The sequence below is a fragment of the Macaca fascicularis genome, chromosome 20, assembly GCF_037993035.2.
Source record: "Macaca fascicularis isolate 582-1 chromosome 20, T2T-MFA8v1.1".
In the NCBI taxonomy this organism is placed as follows: Eukaryota; Metazoa; Chordata; class Mammalia; order Primates; family Cercopithecidae; genus Macaca; species Macaca fascicularis.
This window is the reverse complement of record NC_088394.1, coordinates 9,867,123-9,885,273: the sequence shown is the minus strand read 5'-3', so window position 1 is coordinate 9,885,273 and position 18,151 is coordinate 9,867,123. Positions and strand designations below refer to the sequence as shown.

General features: G+C 40.5%; 1 protein-coding gene across 1 annotated transcript in view; it reads right to left on the bottom strand.

Annotated features, from left to right (window-relative positions):
- Window positions 1-845: 845 nt before the first annotated feature.
- HAPSTR1 (HUWE1 associated protein modifying stress responses) overlaps window positions 846-18,151 on the bottom strand; it is a 29,208-nt gene continuing 11,902 nt past the window's right edge. The window contains exons 3-4 of the mRNA XM_005591229.4: window positions 17,176-17,451; window positions 846-3,254 (exon numbers count right to left, since the gene is read on the bottom strand). Of these exons, the coding sequence (XP_005591286.1) occupies window positions 3,010-3,254; window positions 17,176-17,451 (521 nt within the window). The 3' untranslated portion in view covers window positions 846-3,009. The remainder of the gene's footprint in view (window positions 3,255-17,175; window positions 17,452-18,151) is intronic.

The window sequence follows — 18,151 nt, the reverse complement described above, 5'->3', positions numbered from 1 at the left end:
GTCGGATGTTGGCCATCCCTCTCACTATAAAGGAAGTTAGCCAGTTTTCACTGTTGAATGGAAATCTTCAGGCCCAAAGCCACAATTATTTGAGTTTAATGAGTTCCAGTAGCCCTTAGAAAAAAACATTTAGAAAGCTAACTCTTTTTTAGAAGCCTAAACTTCATTTGATTGCATCAAAAAGTTATTCAGATGTGATGACCAAAACAAAACTGCAGACAAGCCCCATGGTTTTTTTGTTTTTATTCATTTTATGATTAAGGTGTGTATCACTACTCCAGTTGGGTAAACCACATTGAAGAATCTGACTGCAGGTCTTTAGATTCAGCCAAATGCTTTCCATTAATTTTGTTCTATAAAATATTAAACATTATAATATTTCAGCCATGCTCAGAACGCTGCAGTCTAAGGATGAACTGCAACCTGCCCATGCCAAGTTAGGGCGACATGAGCAGAACTAAGGAGCTATGATGTCTAAAAGAATCAGAGAATCTGGCTTAAGACGAAGAGAGGTTCTGTTCAAACTAAACTGTTTCGTTTTTAAATCCACCCTTAACTGTTCAAGAAACTGAAAAAGTCAACTTGTTTTTAAAGTACCACACAGGTATGCAATCTTCCGTGATTTGTTTTGCATCTAAACTAGCACAGGGAAACATTTCAAAAATCTAGCTGTCAGAAGTTTTCCTAAGAGAAATCATTACGCGTCTACCGGTGAGCTTCATGTTTATTCTGTGCGTGGGGGAACAGGAGAGAGCAATGGGACAGAGAAGGGAAAAGCTGTAACTGGGTGACAAATGCTTTAGGTGCATTTGAAAGTAAATGCAATGGAAAAAAGTAACAAATGCTAAAGTTTTGTAAAAGTTTAATGAAGCCAATAAGGCATATAAATTGTGTTCTGGCAGACATTAAGACCTGCTTTCTTTTACCAAAGAAAAATGGCACATGTTTTATCAAAATTTGACAATTCAGAGTAAAGGGTACTGAGATTAAGCTTCAGAGCACCAACTTAAACAAAACAACCAAAAAATTGTTATCCAACTTGGAAGGAGGAACGAGAACCAAGGCATAAAGGGGAATTAAATATGTGTTCCTCCATCTCAAAATCCTTCTAGGAATAGGAGCTCTGGCCAGTTGTGAGCAACACATTGCATGACCAAACCCCAATTCCAGAATCTAAATTTACAACGATAGAGAAACAAAGGTAACTCCAAATGCATGTCTTGTATATTCCAAAGGGAAGCTTGAAAGTATTCATAATACATAGGCTTGTCTGTTTCAGGTAAAATGACAGATTGCTATAATTCTTCCTGCTATTATAGTCAACAAAAAATGATCCACTTTTGCAAAAATTTAGAAATATCTCACTTTCATTCCTAGTTTTAGTATGGAATTCACTTTTTTAAATAAGGGCTACATCTATAATGAATACAAGAACTTCAATTCACACATTTCTAACATTCCATTCACATCCCACCCAGTCAATGAATGAATATTTATGGTTAACTCAGCAAAGTTTCTTCACAGAAAGATATTATTAAATGGCTGAAGAAATTGCAAACTTTAAAAAAGTGCTGTGAGTAATTACTGGAAAAACCCTTACACTGATTTGCAATGGTCTTTTAAGGATAAAAATAGAAGTAACTGATACTGGACTACAAGTTTGCAAGGAAACATTTTTCACTGTCCTACTTGATATATAATATAATAATATGATAGAATAAATTACAGTACCTGGCAGGCTGACATCAGTTCTTCATCTAAAAAAACACTATCATTCAGTTCAGGATATTAAAAATGAAGATGAAACATGCTCTAAAACATTGTAGCTACAAGAGGTCTTATATTTACTCAAAAGAGGAATCTATTGAGAACTTTTATTTAGGTCTACCTAACAGCTAGAGAATCTCCATGCGATTCCATCTTTTCCAGAATGAGATTCCAAACTGAACTTTTTAGGAGAGGGATTGGAGGAATAGGGAGAGTTGGGTTTTGCTATTTTAAGTTGCAATCACATTATTAGTAGATAAAAGAGAGCTTTATCATCTTCCACCCACTCCAATGGAAACTGCACTAAGCAGGGCCTCCATGAAAAATGTAAAATGATAGACTAGAAAACCTACCCCACCATCCATCTCCCTCTCCCTCTAATACTGAACCAAAAAGGAAGCCCATTCTCAAAGTTCATGACCTCTCTACTTTAGGTCACCTCGAATGCAGTCTACATGTTTACATTTACCACAAGGAAAGTACCCCGCATGGGAAGTAGTGTTTGTCTTAAAACTGAGTACTTTAGGCCTACAAGGTTAATCTGGGGGCAGTTTAATATTAATATTGCTACTTTAGAGCACTAACACACACAAAGTGAATCCAATAAAGCTCTGTGCATTGATTCAATATTAAGTATTAATTGCATGACCATCATAGCACCTCTTTACATCACACAATCACCAGAATTAGAAACTGCTTTGAAAACTAAAAACAGGGCACAGTCCAATAATTAGAATTGCACACTGTTACTATATAGAAACCAGGTGCACAGTACAGTGCAACTGCAAAAATGGAAGCCAAATCATGTTTTTAGACAATTTTAGGAACCTGGCAATACTGTTGAAGCAAAATACTCAACACAGCAGGAAATGGACCCCCCCCCCAAAAAAAAAAGCATTCTATAACCAAATAAACATCTGATATTTCCTTTCCCTTTGAGAATAAATACAGTTAAGGTCACTTTTAGCCTTGGAACGGATATATGTTTGCCTATGATGATCTTGCTAACGACTACACAGTATCTGATGTCCTCTGCTAGGATTATAGTTTTAAGAAAGCCATAATTACAAGAGGCATCTACTATAAATACCTAGAACTTCCTTTTATGGCAACCACTATAGAATTCACTTGTCTTAAACAGTGAACAAGGGAAGATGGCCTCATGTTTCCTTTGCAATTATAGTATATGTTGAGGATCAAGTGGCTTTCAAGCAGCATGGTGGGTGTGAAAATGTTTGCAGTTTAGATCATTCTGTTGCGTTTATGGGTTGGTGAGTCTGTAATGACATCGCCACACTGGGCTGAGGTACGCTTTCTAGTTCCACCATTGTCCAAGTGGAGTGCCATTTCTTCTGATATGAAAGTGTTCAAATCGACATCATGGAGTCCATTTCTCCTTCGACTAGCATTCGATCCACTGCTTACATGTGTAGGAGAGCCTGGGGTACTCGAACGCACGCTTATACTAGCCATTGCACCACTAAGACCTAGGAAGAAGAAAAAAGGTTTTAGAGTTGCTCAATTATTTAACCCTTTTGAAAGCAACCCACTTACTTTCCATGTTGTCACAATGTCAAAGCACGTCTGCCTATTTTCTTTATAAGGGATTACTGGCAAGCAATTAAGTTTTATTCTGGAAAAACATACCATGTGGTCTTGACATGTATCTTATTGGTAATACTACCAATATCTACAATATTGGTAACTACCAATTACTAAAAGTTACTATGTGTCAACCACCATGCTAGGTGTACAAATATCTCATGAAATTCTCCCATCTATGAGGTAGGTACCACACACAATTTACAGATAAGGACAGGAGCATTTGCTTTAAAGACAAGACATTTTTGGTTTCCCAAAGTTACCATTCCAACAGACCCCTCTGATGAGTGTGTATGTGTGTGAAGTATTCAGGAGAGCCAGAAATCACTTCCAGGCCTGGGCGGGATTGTTCCAACATCCCCTCTAGATAAGGTGATCACATAATTTATCATCCAAAACAGTATTACTGTTGAGCCCGAAAGAGTAACTGTTAAAACTTCTACTGGGTCACCAGGTACACAGTCAGTCTGCCCTGGACAAATCGGGTTATGTGATCACCTAAGGTCTGGAATGTATTTGGTAGATATCCTTCAGGACAGCCTCAATCATGATCCTCTCTAATCCTTCAGAGAAGGAGGCAGGGGAGAGGTTGTGAAGAATCCTGCTGCTTTGTTTTCAACATTAAGAGTTACTGAATCCAGGGCTGGGCGTGGTGGCTCACACCTGTAATCTCAGCACTTTGGGAGGCCGAGGCCGGCAGATCGTTTGAGGTCAGGAGTTCATGACCAGCCTGACCAACATGGTGAAACCCCGTCTCTACTAATACAAAAATTAGCTGGGCGTGGTGGCAGGTGCCTGTAATCCCAGCTACTCTGGAAGCTGAGAAGGAGAATCGCTTGAACCCGGGAGGCGGTGGTTGCAATGAAGCGAGACTGCACTCCAGCCTGGGTGACAAGAGCAAAACTCCACCTCAAAAGCAAAAGAAAGTTACTTTACTGAATCCAGAATATACCCAGCACTCATGGATACTCATTCCTTTCCTTAAACTCATACACAGTTAAGGAGCCAAACTTACATTCCACTCCTAAATGTTCAGGATAAACCTGTGAAAGTACAAGTCAGGCCAGGAAACGTGAACCACAGTTGCATTTTTAAAAACCTACCGTCATTGGCAGTGATCTGCCTTAGGAATTTCCCCTTCCACTATTCTCGCCTCACCTAGGGATCTGTTATTGCTTGACTAAATTTATAACACAATGTAGTATAATCAATTTTCAAATAATAGGACTTACATCTTAGATTTTCAAGTAAGCTTAGAGGTTTCGTTTGACAGGGGCCCAATTCTTTCTAATCATGAATTCCATAAATATGTAGTTTAAATTTGAACTTTAAGTTGAAAAAAGAGTCTCTGCCTCCTATTACATCAAATCATTCCCCTTGATGTTTTTCTCCACCAAATATTCTGTGAATGTTCTCAAAACCATGGCCTCTCACTATCATCGTACATGCTGACAATGTCCTCCGGGCCACACCTCACTTCTGAGGTGCTCAACTCCGAACTCTAGATGCCCCCCTATTCCTTTCTGCACTAATCCAACCAATCCCCTGGCTGCTCTTCCTGCAGAAGACGCATCCTCCCTTCCCGCTGGTGGTCAGAGAAAATCAAACTGTCCCTCTTTGGCCGCTCAACCTTTCCAAGGCTAGCGCCTATTAAAAAATAAAAGCATTAACGTGAGAGTACTTCCTGCATCAGGTACTATGTCAATTACTTCCTATGATACCTATAATATCTCCATTCTGCAGATGAAAATCCAAGTTTAAAAGTAATTCACCCAAGGTCAACAGGTAGTAAACAAGAACTGGGACTCTCACTCAAATGTAATCTATATTCCTGGGATCCCATTCTGATCCTTTTCCAAGCCTAGAGTATTTTAGCAAAAAAAGGTGGCTGCAGGTTGGTCCTAGGGTCAGCCTGCCTCTTAGGCCTCATCTCTTTGAACAGTTTCTCTCCCTTCCCTTCCTGCCCTCTTCACTTCACCCTTAGACCGAATCCCCACTACCAACATCATGCAATTTGCAGCTCTCTGAAATAGTGAGGCCTGCAACTATCTCTTTCAACATTTCCCAATGTCTGTCACTCCCTGAGTGAGCCCATCTATTCCCCAGCACTCTCTTCTGAGGCTCCTTTCCTGGTTCTCCTACTGGCTCCTCTTTCCTCCTCCTTGAAATTGAAACTCTCCGCTCCCTCCTCAGTCGCCTTGGTGGGGGGGTTCCTTTCTGTTCCTGAAAGGCTGGTGTCACCCTGGGTGATATCCTCAACCCCTACCTTACCCACACGTTAACCAAAACTGGACTAATGAGCTCAAGGGCCTTCCCAGATTTCTAACTGCCTACTGGACATCTCAAACTCAACACCATCAAAAAGGAACTTCACTTCCTCTTCCTCAACCGGCACAAGCTTATTTTTAAAAAACAAAACAAACCACAAAAAACATCTTGAGCATGGTACAACCAACCACCTCTTTCTATAGAAAATATCTTTTCATCTCCATCTAATGACCTTAACACAGTGCCTGGCACATAACACTCATTGAATTCTGAAAAAGAATAATACCTCAAAGTCCTACCCTCTCATGTTGAAATCCACTGAAATCCAAGGCTCAGCTGTTGATGTTTATTCACCTCTCCAACACCAGGAAATAAACTCAGGTGGTTCTCTTCACTTAAATCACTGCCATCAAGTTTAAAACTCAATTATCCCCATTGTTGGCTTTTTTAAAGTTCTACAGCAAGACTAAACTTGAGGGGAGAGCCATGCCTTCTCATATCCTAGTCTCAGCCTGTAACGTATTACAAGGTGCCCACGTTCTTCAAAGATAACCTTTCATACTTGTTTCATAATCCAAAAGATATAATGGCAAAATATGGGCACATTCAGCAATAAACTGGGCTATTTCAATAATTAAAATCAAGATCCCCTTTGTCACTTCAAATGACAAAAAGAATTCAACAAACCCCACCCCAATGCCGTTGTTAACATAGGAGTCCCATGGCAGCATGTTTAATACCTAACAACAAATATGGAAGGCTCAAAACACTGTATCAGAAGTGGACTAGGGATTTCAAGCAAATGTTCCTTATTGTTTCAATTGCCATTCTTCATGAAAAAGAAGACGTGTTAAACATCAATTTGGTCAATCTGAAAATTCCAGCAGTTTCTGGGAAATCAACTTTTTCTACTGGGTGTATGACCTGGGTGTTTAGCCTGATAACTGTAATGTGCAATATGATCTATGACTGACTCTCATAGCAGTGAAAATATTTTCAAAGTTTCCCTACCTAATCTTCCCAAAAAGACTTTTCACAAAGGTCAAAAATAATTAAGATTAACAACCAAAAAAGGTGCATTTTGACAGCCCAAATTTTATTTTACAAACCAATGACAGCTACTAGAAGATGCTTTAGGAAACCTTAGCTAAGCCACATAATCAGACCTATACAAGTACAGAAAAATCTAAACATGCTTCAGAACTAAAAAAAAAAACAACAAAAAAAACAAAAACAAAACCAAGTTGTACGTCCTGAGGGCATACAACTTAATTTCTACCAAAAACATACTTTTTCAAAAGGGCTACGGGAGTATCAATTGACAAAAGCAGAACAAGTAGCATGATTAGACAGAGAAGTCTTAATTGCTTAACACAAGATAAACTCAGCAGTTTTAAAGTTTCCGTATCCATTTTAAATGATTAGTCCAGGGGTGGAAAAGATGAGGATGGTTTCATCACACTTTGAAAAGGAAAACTCCCACTGGAGCTAAAACAAATTTACAGTCCAGGTTATAAGAATCCAAGTTACATGGTAAATTATTAACTATTATTTTCACACCAAGTTCATGCTTAGGCAGTAAGAAAATCCTGTTTGCAGCATTAATTACATGTAATTCAGTTTCCAGGCACATAGTTAGAGGTCACATACAGGCAGAGAAAGAACAAATGCCAGTCCAGTCATCTCACTGCCTCACTCCAGCAGCCAGTGGCCCAGGACTTCATCTACACTGTCTATCTGCTTCCCAGCCACTTAAACCACATGAGGGAAGGTAAGGCAGCTAGCCCTGGGAGGTGAGAAGACACCGTTGATCCACCAGCGCAGGTGCAGGGCCCTCTGCAGATCTGTTCCACCAGTGTTATCTCCCATAGAAAATGGGATTTGAAATCACAACTTAAACAAAGTGGGCAATATCCTGACCAGGGGCCCTAAGAAACTGGCATTCTTGCATTGGAAATGAATTGCACTATTCAGATGCACAGCACTCCTTTTGCACAAAGTTGTGTTCTGAGGTGCCAGGACATCCAAGCACTTGCAGTGTCAATGTCGTGTTTAAGATGTACCAGGGGAGTTCAAACATTTAAAAAGGAATTCTACTAGGAAGATTTCGGTAATTTGAAGTAGATACCACTCCCCACCCCAATCTGTAAATTATAATACTGAATTTTTATTGAAATAAAGCACACTAAATCAAACCAATTACAAAGATACATGTGTCACACCAAGAAAACATTTTCAGTTATGCTGACAGCCCCAAATGCTTTCCATTTTTCAAAGACAGTTTTTAATGTCATGGGAAAATTGCTCACGACGTTAAAATGAAAAAAGCAAGATACAGTATCATATATGCAGTATGATCTCAACTATGAAATAATTTTAATATTTATACATTGAAAAAAAGACTAAAAGAAAATGCACCAAACATTGAACTGCAGTTAATCTCTATATAGTGGGATAACAAGATACTCATTTACTTATTGAAAACTTTCAAATTTTCCAAGAAATTAATCATAAAATCAGTGAGAAAATTAAACTTGAATGAATTAAACAAGCACCAGGCTGAGTAACCTGTCTTTGAGGCATGCTACATGGCCCTTTCCACTGCAATGAAAAAAATGTTCAACAAAATGCTACTGCGGGTTCAACACAATTTTGCACTACTGATGTTGGAAGCTTTATGTCCTACCTCCACAAACTTCAGCAGCTAACATCTTTTTTTTTTTTTTTTTTTTTTTTTGAGACGGAGTCATGCTCTGTCGCCCAGGCTGGAGTGCAGTGGCCGGATCTCAGCTCACTGCAAGCTCCGCCTCCCGGGTACACGCCATTCTCCTGCCTCAGCCTCCCAAGTAGCTGGGACTACAGGCGCCCGCCAATTCGCCCGGCTAGTTTTTTGTATTTTTTAGTAGAGACAGGGTTTCACCGTGTTAGCCAGGATGGTCTCGATCTCCTGACCTCATGATCCGCCCATCTCGGCCTCCCAAAGTGCACATCTAATCTTAATACACAGAAAATGCCAACTTTTTATTGAAAATTTTAATGGTATCTTAATTGCCTTAACTGTTCTTTTCAGGGGTTGGTTTGAACAAAGGGGCGTAATTTACAAATTTCAGACTTCACAGAAAATTCAATTAAAGAAGATTCTTTGAAATAATTCATTTTAAGTAATTAAGAGATTGCTTTGGTGCATTAATCTCTTACATCTAATTTCCAAATGTTTTTTAGACACATTTTACTTTTAAACAGCTATCAACAGTTCTATTTCAACAAGATGCAGACTGCAACATTCAACAAGCATTCCTTAAGAATCAACTGTGTTCCACACACTGCTGGGAGGAGTGTGGGTTTCCAGAGAGAAGGAAGGATTCTGAAAGGTGAATGGTATAATCCAACAGGTTGGTTCTAATTAATTCTCTACAACAGAAAACTGCAAGATGTTTCTTTCGTACTATACCATCAGGTTGTTTTGTTTTGTTTTGTTTGAGACTGAGTTTTGCTCTTGTTGCCCAGACTAGAGTGCAATGGCGCAATCTCGGCTCACTGCAACCTCTGCCTCCCAGGTTCAGGCAATTCTCCTGCCTCAGCCTGCTGAGTAGCTGGGATTACAGGCATGTGCCACCACGCCTGGCTAATTTTTGTATTTTTAGTATAGACGGGGTTTCTCCATGTTGGTCAGGCTGGTCTCGAACTCCTGACCTCAGGTGATCCACCCACCTCGGTCTCCCAAAGTGCTGGGATTACAGGCGTGAGCCACTGCGCCCGGCCAAACCATCCATCAGTTTTAAAATACTTAATCGAAACATTCGTGCTGCTGTCAAGACATACTTCTCAATATTTAGCTATAGTGATGGAAGAGGTAGAAGAGTGACACGAAAGGGGCAAGACACAGCCAAACACAATTAAATTTATTCTTAAAATGATCAATTGTCTAAGAAATTTTATCAGGAGTGATTTGTTCTCAAAAAAATGTGGTAACTTCCTTATCACTCTTGCATGTGTAGGGCCAAAGAAGGTTTTGACAAACAAAGGGTACAAAAATCTGCACTTGGAGGAGAAAGAAAATCTTACTGGTTTAGGCTGCCTAAAATGAGCTTTCCTTTTCTACGGAAAAGGTAGCAGTTTTCTATTTTGGATGTGACAAATTAGTTATCTGCCTTACATTATTCTTTGTAAAACATCCTATCCAACCTTATACCCCTAAACCCGATTTTGAATGATTTTTTCATAGAGCCCTACACCCAGTTTCTCCAAATCCAAGAATATTATCAAGCAACTTAATGATTTGAGAGAATAGTAAGTTCCATGCAGTCCACAGAAAGACTCTGTTGGGCAAAAAAAAAAAGGCGGGGGGGAGGAACCCAGAAATGCAGCCTATTAATTCTCAAGGAGATGACACTGTGCCTCAATCTGATTCCCTGCGTTTAGACACTTCACACTGTCTACTATAATCTATTAGGCCAGAAACTCCTTGAGGAGATTATTAGCATTTTTATTTCTTTAATCACCTGCCCCTACTCTTAGCCTCTAATAAACAGAGCGCTTGGTATTCACTGTGTTCAGTAAATAAAGGACAATAGTAAAGGTTGCAGAATAACAGTAAGAACTCCTAACACCAAATTCACAAAGCAGAGTTTTCAAACCAAAAAGGCCTCGGCAATCAACACTGAAGAGCTGCTGCTGTCTTGTAACTCACAAAGCACTGCTTTAAAAAAACAATTTACAAAGTTTTTTTCCTTTGTTTTGAAATTTTTATATTAAAGGCTAGACTGCCTGGGCTTGCCCAAGTCCCCCTGTCTTTAAAACTTGTTTTAAACAGGAAAGGAACTCACAACTGGGAAGAGTAAAGCCAAAAGCCAATGATAGTAATGGTTCCCATCAGTGCCTATTATGACACCAGACCCTGCATGCTAAAGGCCTTTGAGTCTGAAATGATGTGTAACTTTACAGAGGAACAACTCAGACCCAGTGGGGTTACCTCCAAGCCCTGCAGTCAAGAATGTCATCAAAATCAGTTTGGGAACTAAACCAAGTGTCTGATTTTTATGGAACAGTCTGAATCAGGGTCAGCAACTTGCAGAGACCACCTATGAGATGCTACGAGTCAGAGTGGGGCTTTGCATAAAGCTACTGAGTGAAGTCTGACTTGGCATCTGGCTCCCCACCCTAGGACCCACGCCATCTTCTTACTCGGGACCCTTTTCACCTAACCCCCATGATGACAGCTCAGAATGAAGGGAGCCCAGATTTCAATCCAACCCTTTCCAGAGATAGCACTGGGTTGGACAGGGCAACTCCAAATCTCTCCCTCCAGTGAGGAGAAAGACAATGTAACCAACTTCACTAGTCGGTCACAACATCAGACAAGCTCAAGATCTTAGCAAGTAATATTTATGAAGTCAAAGTTCTAAATGATCTGACCCCCTCCAGCGTGTTAGCTGCAATTTAAAATGTGACCTTTACTAAACAGGGAGGCAAAAAAGTATCCCAGAAGGCAAAAGCCACTGGGCCTTGAGATCCTTGGTCTATTTTTTTTTTTTTTTTTTTTTGAGACGGAGTCTCGCTCTGCCGCCCAGGCTGGAGTGCAGTGGCCGGATCTCAGCTCACTGCAGGCTCCGCCTCCCGGGTTCACGCAATTCTCCTGCCTCAGCCTCCCCAGTAGCTGGGACTACAGGCGCCCGCCACCTCGCCCGGCTAGTTTTTTGTATTTTTTAGTAGAGACGGGGTTTCACCGTGTCAGCCAGGATGGTCTCGATCTCCTGACCTCGTGATCCGCCCGCCTCGGCCTCCCAAAGTGCTGGGATTACAGGCTTGAGCCACCGCGCCCGGCCGATCCTTGGTCTATTTTTATAGTAAAATTGCCCAGGGGAAAAGAGGGTACCCACAGGACCGGGAACAAACCAGAATTCTCCTTTCCTCAAGGCAAAGAATACTTCCAGTGTCATGGTAGGGTAGGTAACCTGCCTAGGCTCTCATTTAATGTATTATCTTGTATCACCTTTCACAAAGGAGACTGGCTTGGAGAGGTGGAGCACGTTGCCCAAGGTTACCAAGGAAAATAGCCTATACACAAAGACTATGTACTCTTCCTAACCAGTGAACCAGGGATACAGTTGTTTATTCACCTTTAAGTCTACTAATCCAGATTTGCTTATAGGGAAAACCACAGAAAGAGATATAAAATTCACATCGTTTCTGATTAATTTTGAGAAGAAAAGCCTAAAGATCTTTCCCACCTCAACACCTAAGCCCTAGGTCTTAGGGGGGACGATGTGGTAGACAAAAATCCCACATCTAAAAACATAAGGGTATAGTGGTTAAGGGTGTGCATTTTGAGGCCAAGCACCGTGGCTCATGCCAGTATTCCCAACACTTTGGGAGGTCGAGATTGGGGGACGGCCTGCACCCATGAGATAGAGACCAGACTGGACAACATGGTGAAACTCCAACTCTACAGAAAATAAAAAGTCAAAAATAAGAAATATATTGAAAACTAAAAATTTTTTTAATTCAAAAAAATACGCATTTTGGAGACAGGACTGGAGTATCTATTCTACCACTTACTAAACTGCTCCATATCTTAGCCAAGTAAACCTTTCTTCATCAACAGTGTTAATAACGCAGGGTAGGTATGAGGATTAAACGACAACCTCCTTAGTGTGATGCTTTTACAAAGTAAACAAACACTGAAAGAGTAGGTTTAATGGTTATCACCCTAAGGTCCCATGGAAGTCTCAGTTGTATGTAGCACCCTAGGCAAACAGGTTACATTATTTCCTGATTGTAGCTATCTGGGGACTGTAATTCTCAACCCTTTCTAGAGGTTCTGGGTCCCCACTGTGTTGTATTCACTTAGCAGACCTCTGTGGTAACTCCAGTGGTAAACTCAGAATACATCTATGTCAAGTTCTTTGCTATGTTCTGTTAAAGCCAAAAAAAAAAAAAAAAAAAGGACCAAGACAAGGTCCATGCTATCATGTGTGCCGAGGGGAATGGGACAGTCACAGAAACAAATCAAGCAGCAGAGCAAATGCATAGTTCAGGGAGGCTACAGAGATTGGGAGACCTGAAGGAAGGGTGTCACAGAAGTGAGGTATGAACACGTAGGGGCTGGACTCGTCAAACAGCACAGAGGTATTCAAGAGATAAACAGTATGGCTAGGATACCTAACCCCTGGTTAACACTGGATCATAAGGGTCTTGTAATACACCATGCTGAATTTGGACTTCACTGTGTAGGCCCCAGGGAAACTTTAAACCATGAAGTGACAAGACCAGAAAGATCATTCCAATGGTCTCATGAAAGATGGACTGGCAACTACAGCTCAGAAGGAAGTGAGAGCTGAAACATTAGCCCAAGAGCCCAGGCTCAACTCCTCCAGAGGGCCTGCCATGAGCGCCACACAGCTGGCTGTGCTGTAAAACATCCCTTTCTGCTCTCAGAATATCTTCCACATACCACATTCATGACCTGAATAGAAATTGTCCAAATCTATGTTTGCCTCAACAGAAAAAAGAATCGCTGTATATTGATGTATTTCCAGAGACAGCACCGAATCTGCCATATAGAGAATGTGCTGAATGGCTCAATGAGTCATTCTGCTGTTGGCGCAGAAGAATGAGTCCAACCTGAAACTTCATCTGAGACAAATGCCTGTGGGACACTTTGGAGATATACACCGGAGGACAGTGGGACATGCCATCTGGCAGTCAGGAGAGAAGATCTAAACGAGAGGCCCAAATTTGGAAGTGAAGAGCTGGGGAATGTAATCTAGGGCAGTGATGGGGCCTGAGGACAGGTCAGGCAGGCCAATGTGGCAGAAGAGAAGCCAAGGTAAGGAGAAGCTCTAGAAGAGAAGGGATGAACAGAGGACCAATGAGAAGGGCAGGCAGAGATCCATAAAGCAGTCCAGAAGATTTCTGGGCTCAAGTATGCTGTTTACATAAAAACAAGTTACCAGTTATTAGTATTAATTTAACTCTTGGGAAATTTATAATGTTATTTTAAGACAGGATAACAAAGCAAGACAGAAATCTATTTAGCACATGCATGTTTATCTCTTTAATTCCTCTGTGAGTCTAACATACAAATGACTAGGTCCCACAGGACACAGGAAAAAAAGCAGTATGCTGCAGACAAGTGTCAAAATAAAGCACAGCATTAGTCTTTAAGCCCTGCTAGCCACTAATTGAAGTAGCTTTGATAAAAACTATTTGAGGCCGGTGCAGTGGCTCACACCTGCAATCCTAGCACTTAGGGGCAAGCAGTGAGGCTGAGGCAGATCACCTGAGGTCAGGAGTTCGAGACCAGCCTGGCCAACATGGTGAAACCCCTGTCTCTACTACAAATACAAAAATTAGCTGGACGTGGTGACAGGCGCCTGTAATCCCAGCTACTCGGGAGACTGAGGCATAAGAATCACTTGAACCCAGGAGGCGGAAGTCGCAGTGAGCCGAGATTACGCTACTGCACTTCAGCCTGGGCTACAGAGCAAGATTCAGTCTCAAAAAAACAAACAAACAAACAAACAAACAAACCTGTTTGATAACCATAAATTGATATACCCTTTTTTTCTTTAAATAGAAAGTTTCACCATGTTGGCCAGGGTGGTCTCAAACTCCTGACCTCAAGTGATCCACCCACCTTGGCCTCCCAAAGTGCAGACATTACAGGTGTGAGCCACAGCACCTGGCCAATTGATATACTTTTGATTAAAGCTGTTTACATTAGTCTCTCCCACTAAACTGGGTTCCGAGGCTTACAAGGGTAATGACTTGGGGTCTCATTCATTGTCACACTCTATCTACATGAAATATTCAGCAGGCATCAAGTCTGCCATATTCCTTTAAATTAAGAACATGTTTGGTTGGTTGGGCTGTATTTCATGGGGATAGGGGTAAGGAAGGGGAAAAAAAACTGAGGGAAAACTGTCCTCTCTTAAATACATAGGACATGAAGAGGAACGTTGAGTTTGCTTTGATTATAAACTCAAGCCTGCCTCAATATACCAATTCTTTTCCCATGTCCTTTTGCTCTCCAAACACATGAATTTGGACCCACCCTCAATGCAAAACTCCAAAAACTTCAATTTGGCCTTTTACTTCATGAATTTGGCTAAGCAAATAATATGCAAGACTGAATTCTGGCATTGTATTTACCCTAACTATGGTGTTTCCAAGTACATCTTAAAAGAGCACCATAACAGTGTTCACTTCAAACAAATCAGATAATAAGGACACCCAGTTAAAGTCACTAATCAGCATTAGTAGTTAATGGCCCTAGTACCAGAACCATTCAAATTACTTTAAATATTCAAATTCAACTACCATTCTCCTTAATACACTGATGTTCTCACAAACCAGTAGAGCACAACTCAGTATAATTTATGTTTCTGTAGGGTCTTTCAAGGGGCCCTATTACTTCACCACAACACTGTTTTAACCCATGAATTAAAGGTATGAACCCTAAGAGTAAGAATGCATTCAGTCTCCAATCTGTACTGGATTAGTGCTACATAAGAAATTTACTGGAGGTAAAGATCATTTTTTCCTACACAAAACCTTATATTTAAGTTTTAAATCCTCACAACTTAAACATGTGAAAATTATAAACAGTCCCTTCAACTGTATCATTACTTAAAACTCCCAAAGTTCAGGAAAACAATAAATCACAGATGGAACACTTGCAATATAAGAAAATACATGGGAGTTGGAGGATACAGTTTTTTGAGGGCAGAGGAGGCTGGCTTGCCCTTTTTACTACTATGTACACTACTGCTACCTTAAGATAACAAGTGTGGTTTTTATGTTTCTTAAAACTCTCTTCTAAAATGTAACAGTACAATAGAGTAAAAAAGATACCTTAAGAGAAGCATGGAATGAGCCACAACCCTCTTAAAAAAGGAAGAAAATCACAATACTTAAGAGACAACTGCATCAAATATTACCATGCACTAAAATTAATCTAACAAACTATGTACACCTCTAGTTAACTGTTTTCCCAAACTTTAGGGGAAAAGATGTGAAACTCTCTAATTCAGTATCAACAGATCCCATTTTTGCCCAAGCTTCCAAAGTTCTGACAGCCTAACTACTCCACTCTATCAGGAACAGTGTGCAGTTTTAAGTACTGCATCCATACAACCTGAACTTTCCTGCAATTCATGTTTTTGTTTTTAATTGTCCTAAACACTAACACGGAAAAAACAACATTGGGGTTTCAGGAAAGAACTACAGTTTGCCAGAGAGAACAAAATCTCTACAGGTATTAAAGTTTCAATGATTCAACTTCAATAAAGTTTCTTTATATCCCACTATTTCTTAGTACCTTACCAGGTTACTTTGTTTTAGATGACTTGTACTATGGCCCAAAAATGTTAACTGTCAACAAGACTCACGGCCAGGCGCAGTGGCTCACGCCTGTAATCCCAGCATTTTGGGAGGCCGAGGTGGCGTGGATCACCTGAGGTTGGGAGTTCGAGACCAGCCTGACCAACATGGTGAAACCCTGTCTCTAAAAAATTAGCCAGGCGTGGTGGTGCATGCCTGTAATCCCAACTACTCAGGAGGCTGAGGCAGGAGAATTGCTTGAACCCGGAGGCGGAGGTTGCGGTGAGCCAATATCACACCACTGCACTCCAGCTCGCGCCACAAGAGCGAAACTCCATCTCCAAAAAAAAAAAAAAAAAAAAAGAATTCATGACCTAATTACTTCTACCTGCTTAGCCATCTGCGTGGTCCATGTTTTCACCATGGTTTCAAGCAAGTCTTATTATTCTGTTGCTTTCTTTCCTTAAGCAGTATTAAATGCTGTCACACAGGTTAACTCTCCCAGCTCTATTTGGAAGTCTGTATTAGAGAGCAACAAGCAACAACAGACTTATCACTGACTACATTCCCTGGGTTTCTCCAGCAATACTAAAATCCCCTAGCCAAGAGTGCCTTCTTATGACAGGTCTGGTCTGGGGAGATAGCGATCCACCTGTCCACTGGCTGAACTCTGCTGGGCCCGCCTCTTAAAGCGCAAGGAACCTGAGGGACTGGACGATAGGCAGAAGGTCGAATCTTACATCCATCCTCTCCCACCATCTATAGCAGACCAAGTAAGAAAGGTATCAAGGGAGGTCCCACGTCCCATGAGAACTAACCCAACAATCTCCCACCTTACTTGCCTGTCATGGACCATTAGAAATATAACAGAATTCTTAAGACACAAGAACTTCCTCTTTGACTTCAGAAGAGGAGAAAAACATGTACAACACATAACTGTAAAGCGATAAATTCTAATCAACACTGCAGAAAGATATGTAATTTTAACACCAATAAGCTCAAACTAACTTTCTAAAAACATTTTCTAGGATGGGTTATCTGACAGAAATCGCCCATATAAGGTTTAGCTTACATTCTATTAAACATTTCTAGAGCAAGCTGTTTACTGTAATAGACAAAAAACAGCATATCTGGACCTAAACCTAAAAGTGAAAAATGGGTCCACAGGCACCCTCTTAACCATTTTTCCAAAGAAATATGTTTAAACGGCTTTACCATGCAGAGCTATGGCTTCCCGGAAGGGTTGCAAATCAGTCTCTACAGATGAGCTAGTTTCCGTTGAAGTAGCTCGGTTAGGGGACACTACAGTCAGTCTTGGGGGAGCTCTAGAGTTTCGTGGTGGAGGAACTTTTCCACACAGGAAGCTGATCAAATCTTCTCTACGAATAGTTCTTCTGCGTTTTTTAACCCAAGCCAACACATCCTTATTGCGTCGCTGATAGCCAATCTGAATTCCAATATCAAAACTTCGTTGATGGGTATCCACGCTTTCTGTTAGAAATAAAGAAAAAGAAAACATGTATCATGATCATTAGAGTCAAATTGTATTCCCTCCTAAAGAAAACCATTTTACAAGCTAACCAAAGTGAATACCATGATGTGGCCTCTGTATCAGTAATATAAACTGAAATGATTACAGTCATAATGAAAATGTTATATATAAAATTTAATCTTAATGTCTAAATTCAGTGTTGACTTAACGCAGTCCTGGAGCTTGTCTTGCTAAAAAAAATTTTTTTAACAGAAACAGATTAGTTATCTGTAATGGAACTACCTAAAATAACTTGCATCACATCATTCAACAGATGTCTAAGTATTGCACATGCCTCAGGCCACACTCATCTGCATTTACCACGTCATTGTGGAAATGCACTCCTACTGACAGATTCAGCACCAAGATTCAGGAACAAGCTGAAGACAGCGACAAACGTTTTAGAAGGAAAAATTAATTCTGATTGACGGCTCAACACTAAAACCAAATAGCATGGTGGAAACAAAAAGCTTTATTTATTTCCCTGGGTATATTCTCATTCTCCTTCCAGTTCCCAACAGCTTCCTGTAACTCAACCATTCCCAATAGATCTCCCAGACTTGATTCTTTGTGTATACTCCACCTGGGTTTTGGTAAAATGACCCCTACCTTTCAGTGGTTTCATCTAGTTGAAAAAAGTATTTGAAAATTTAAGTCACT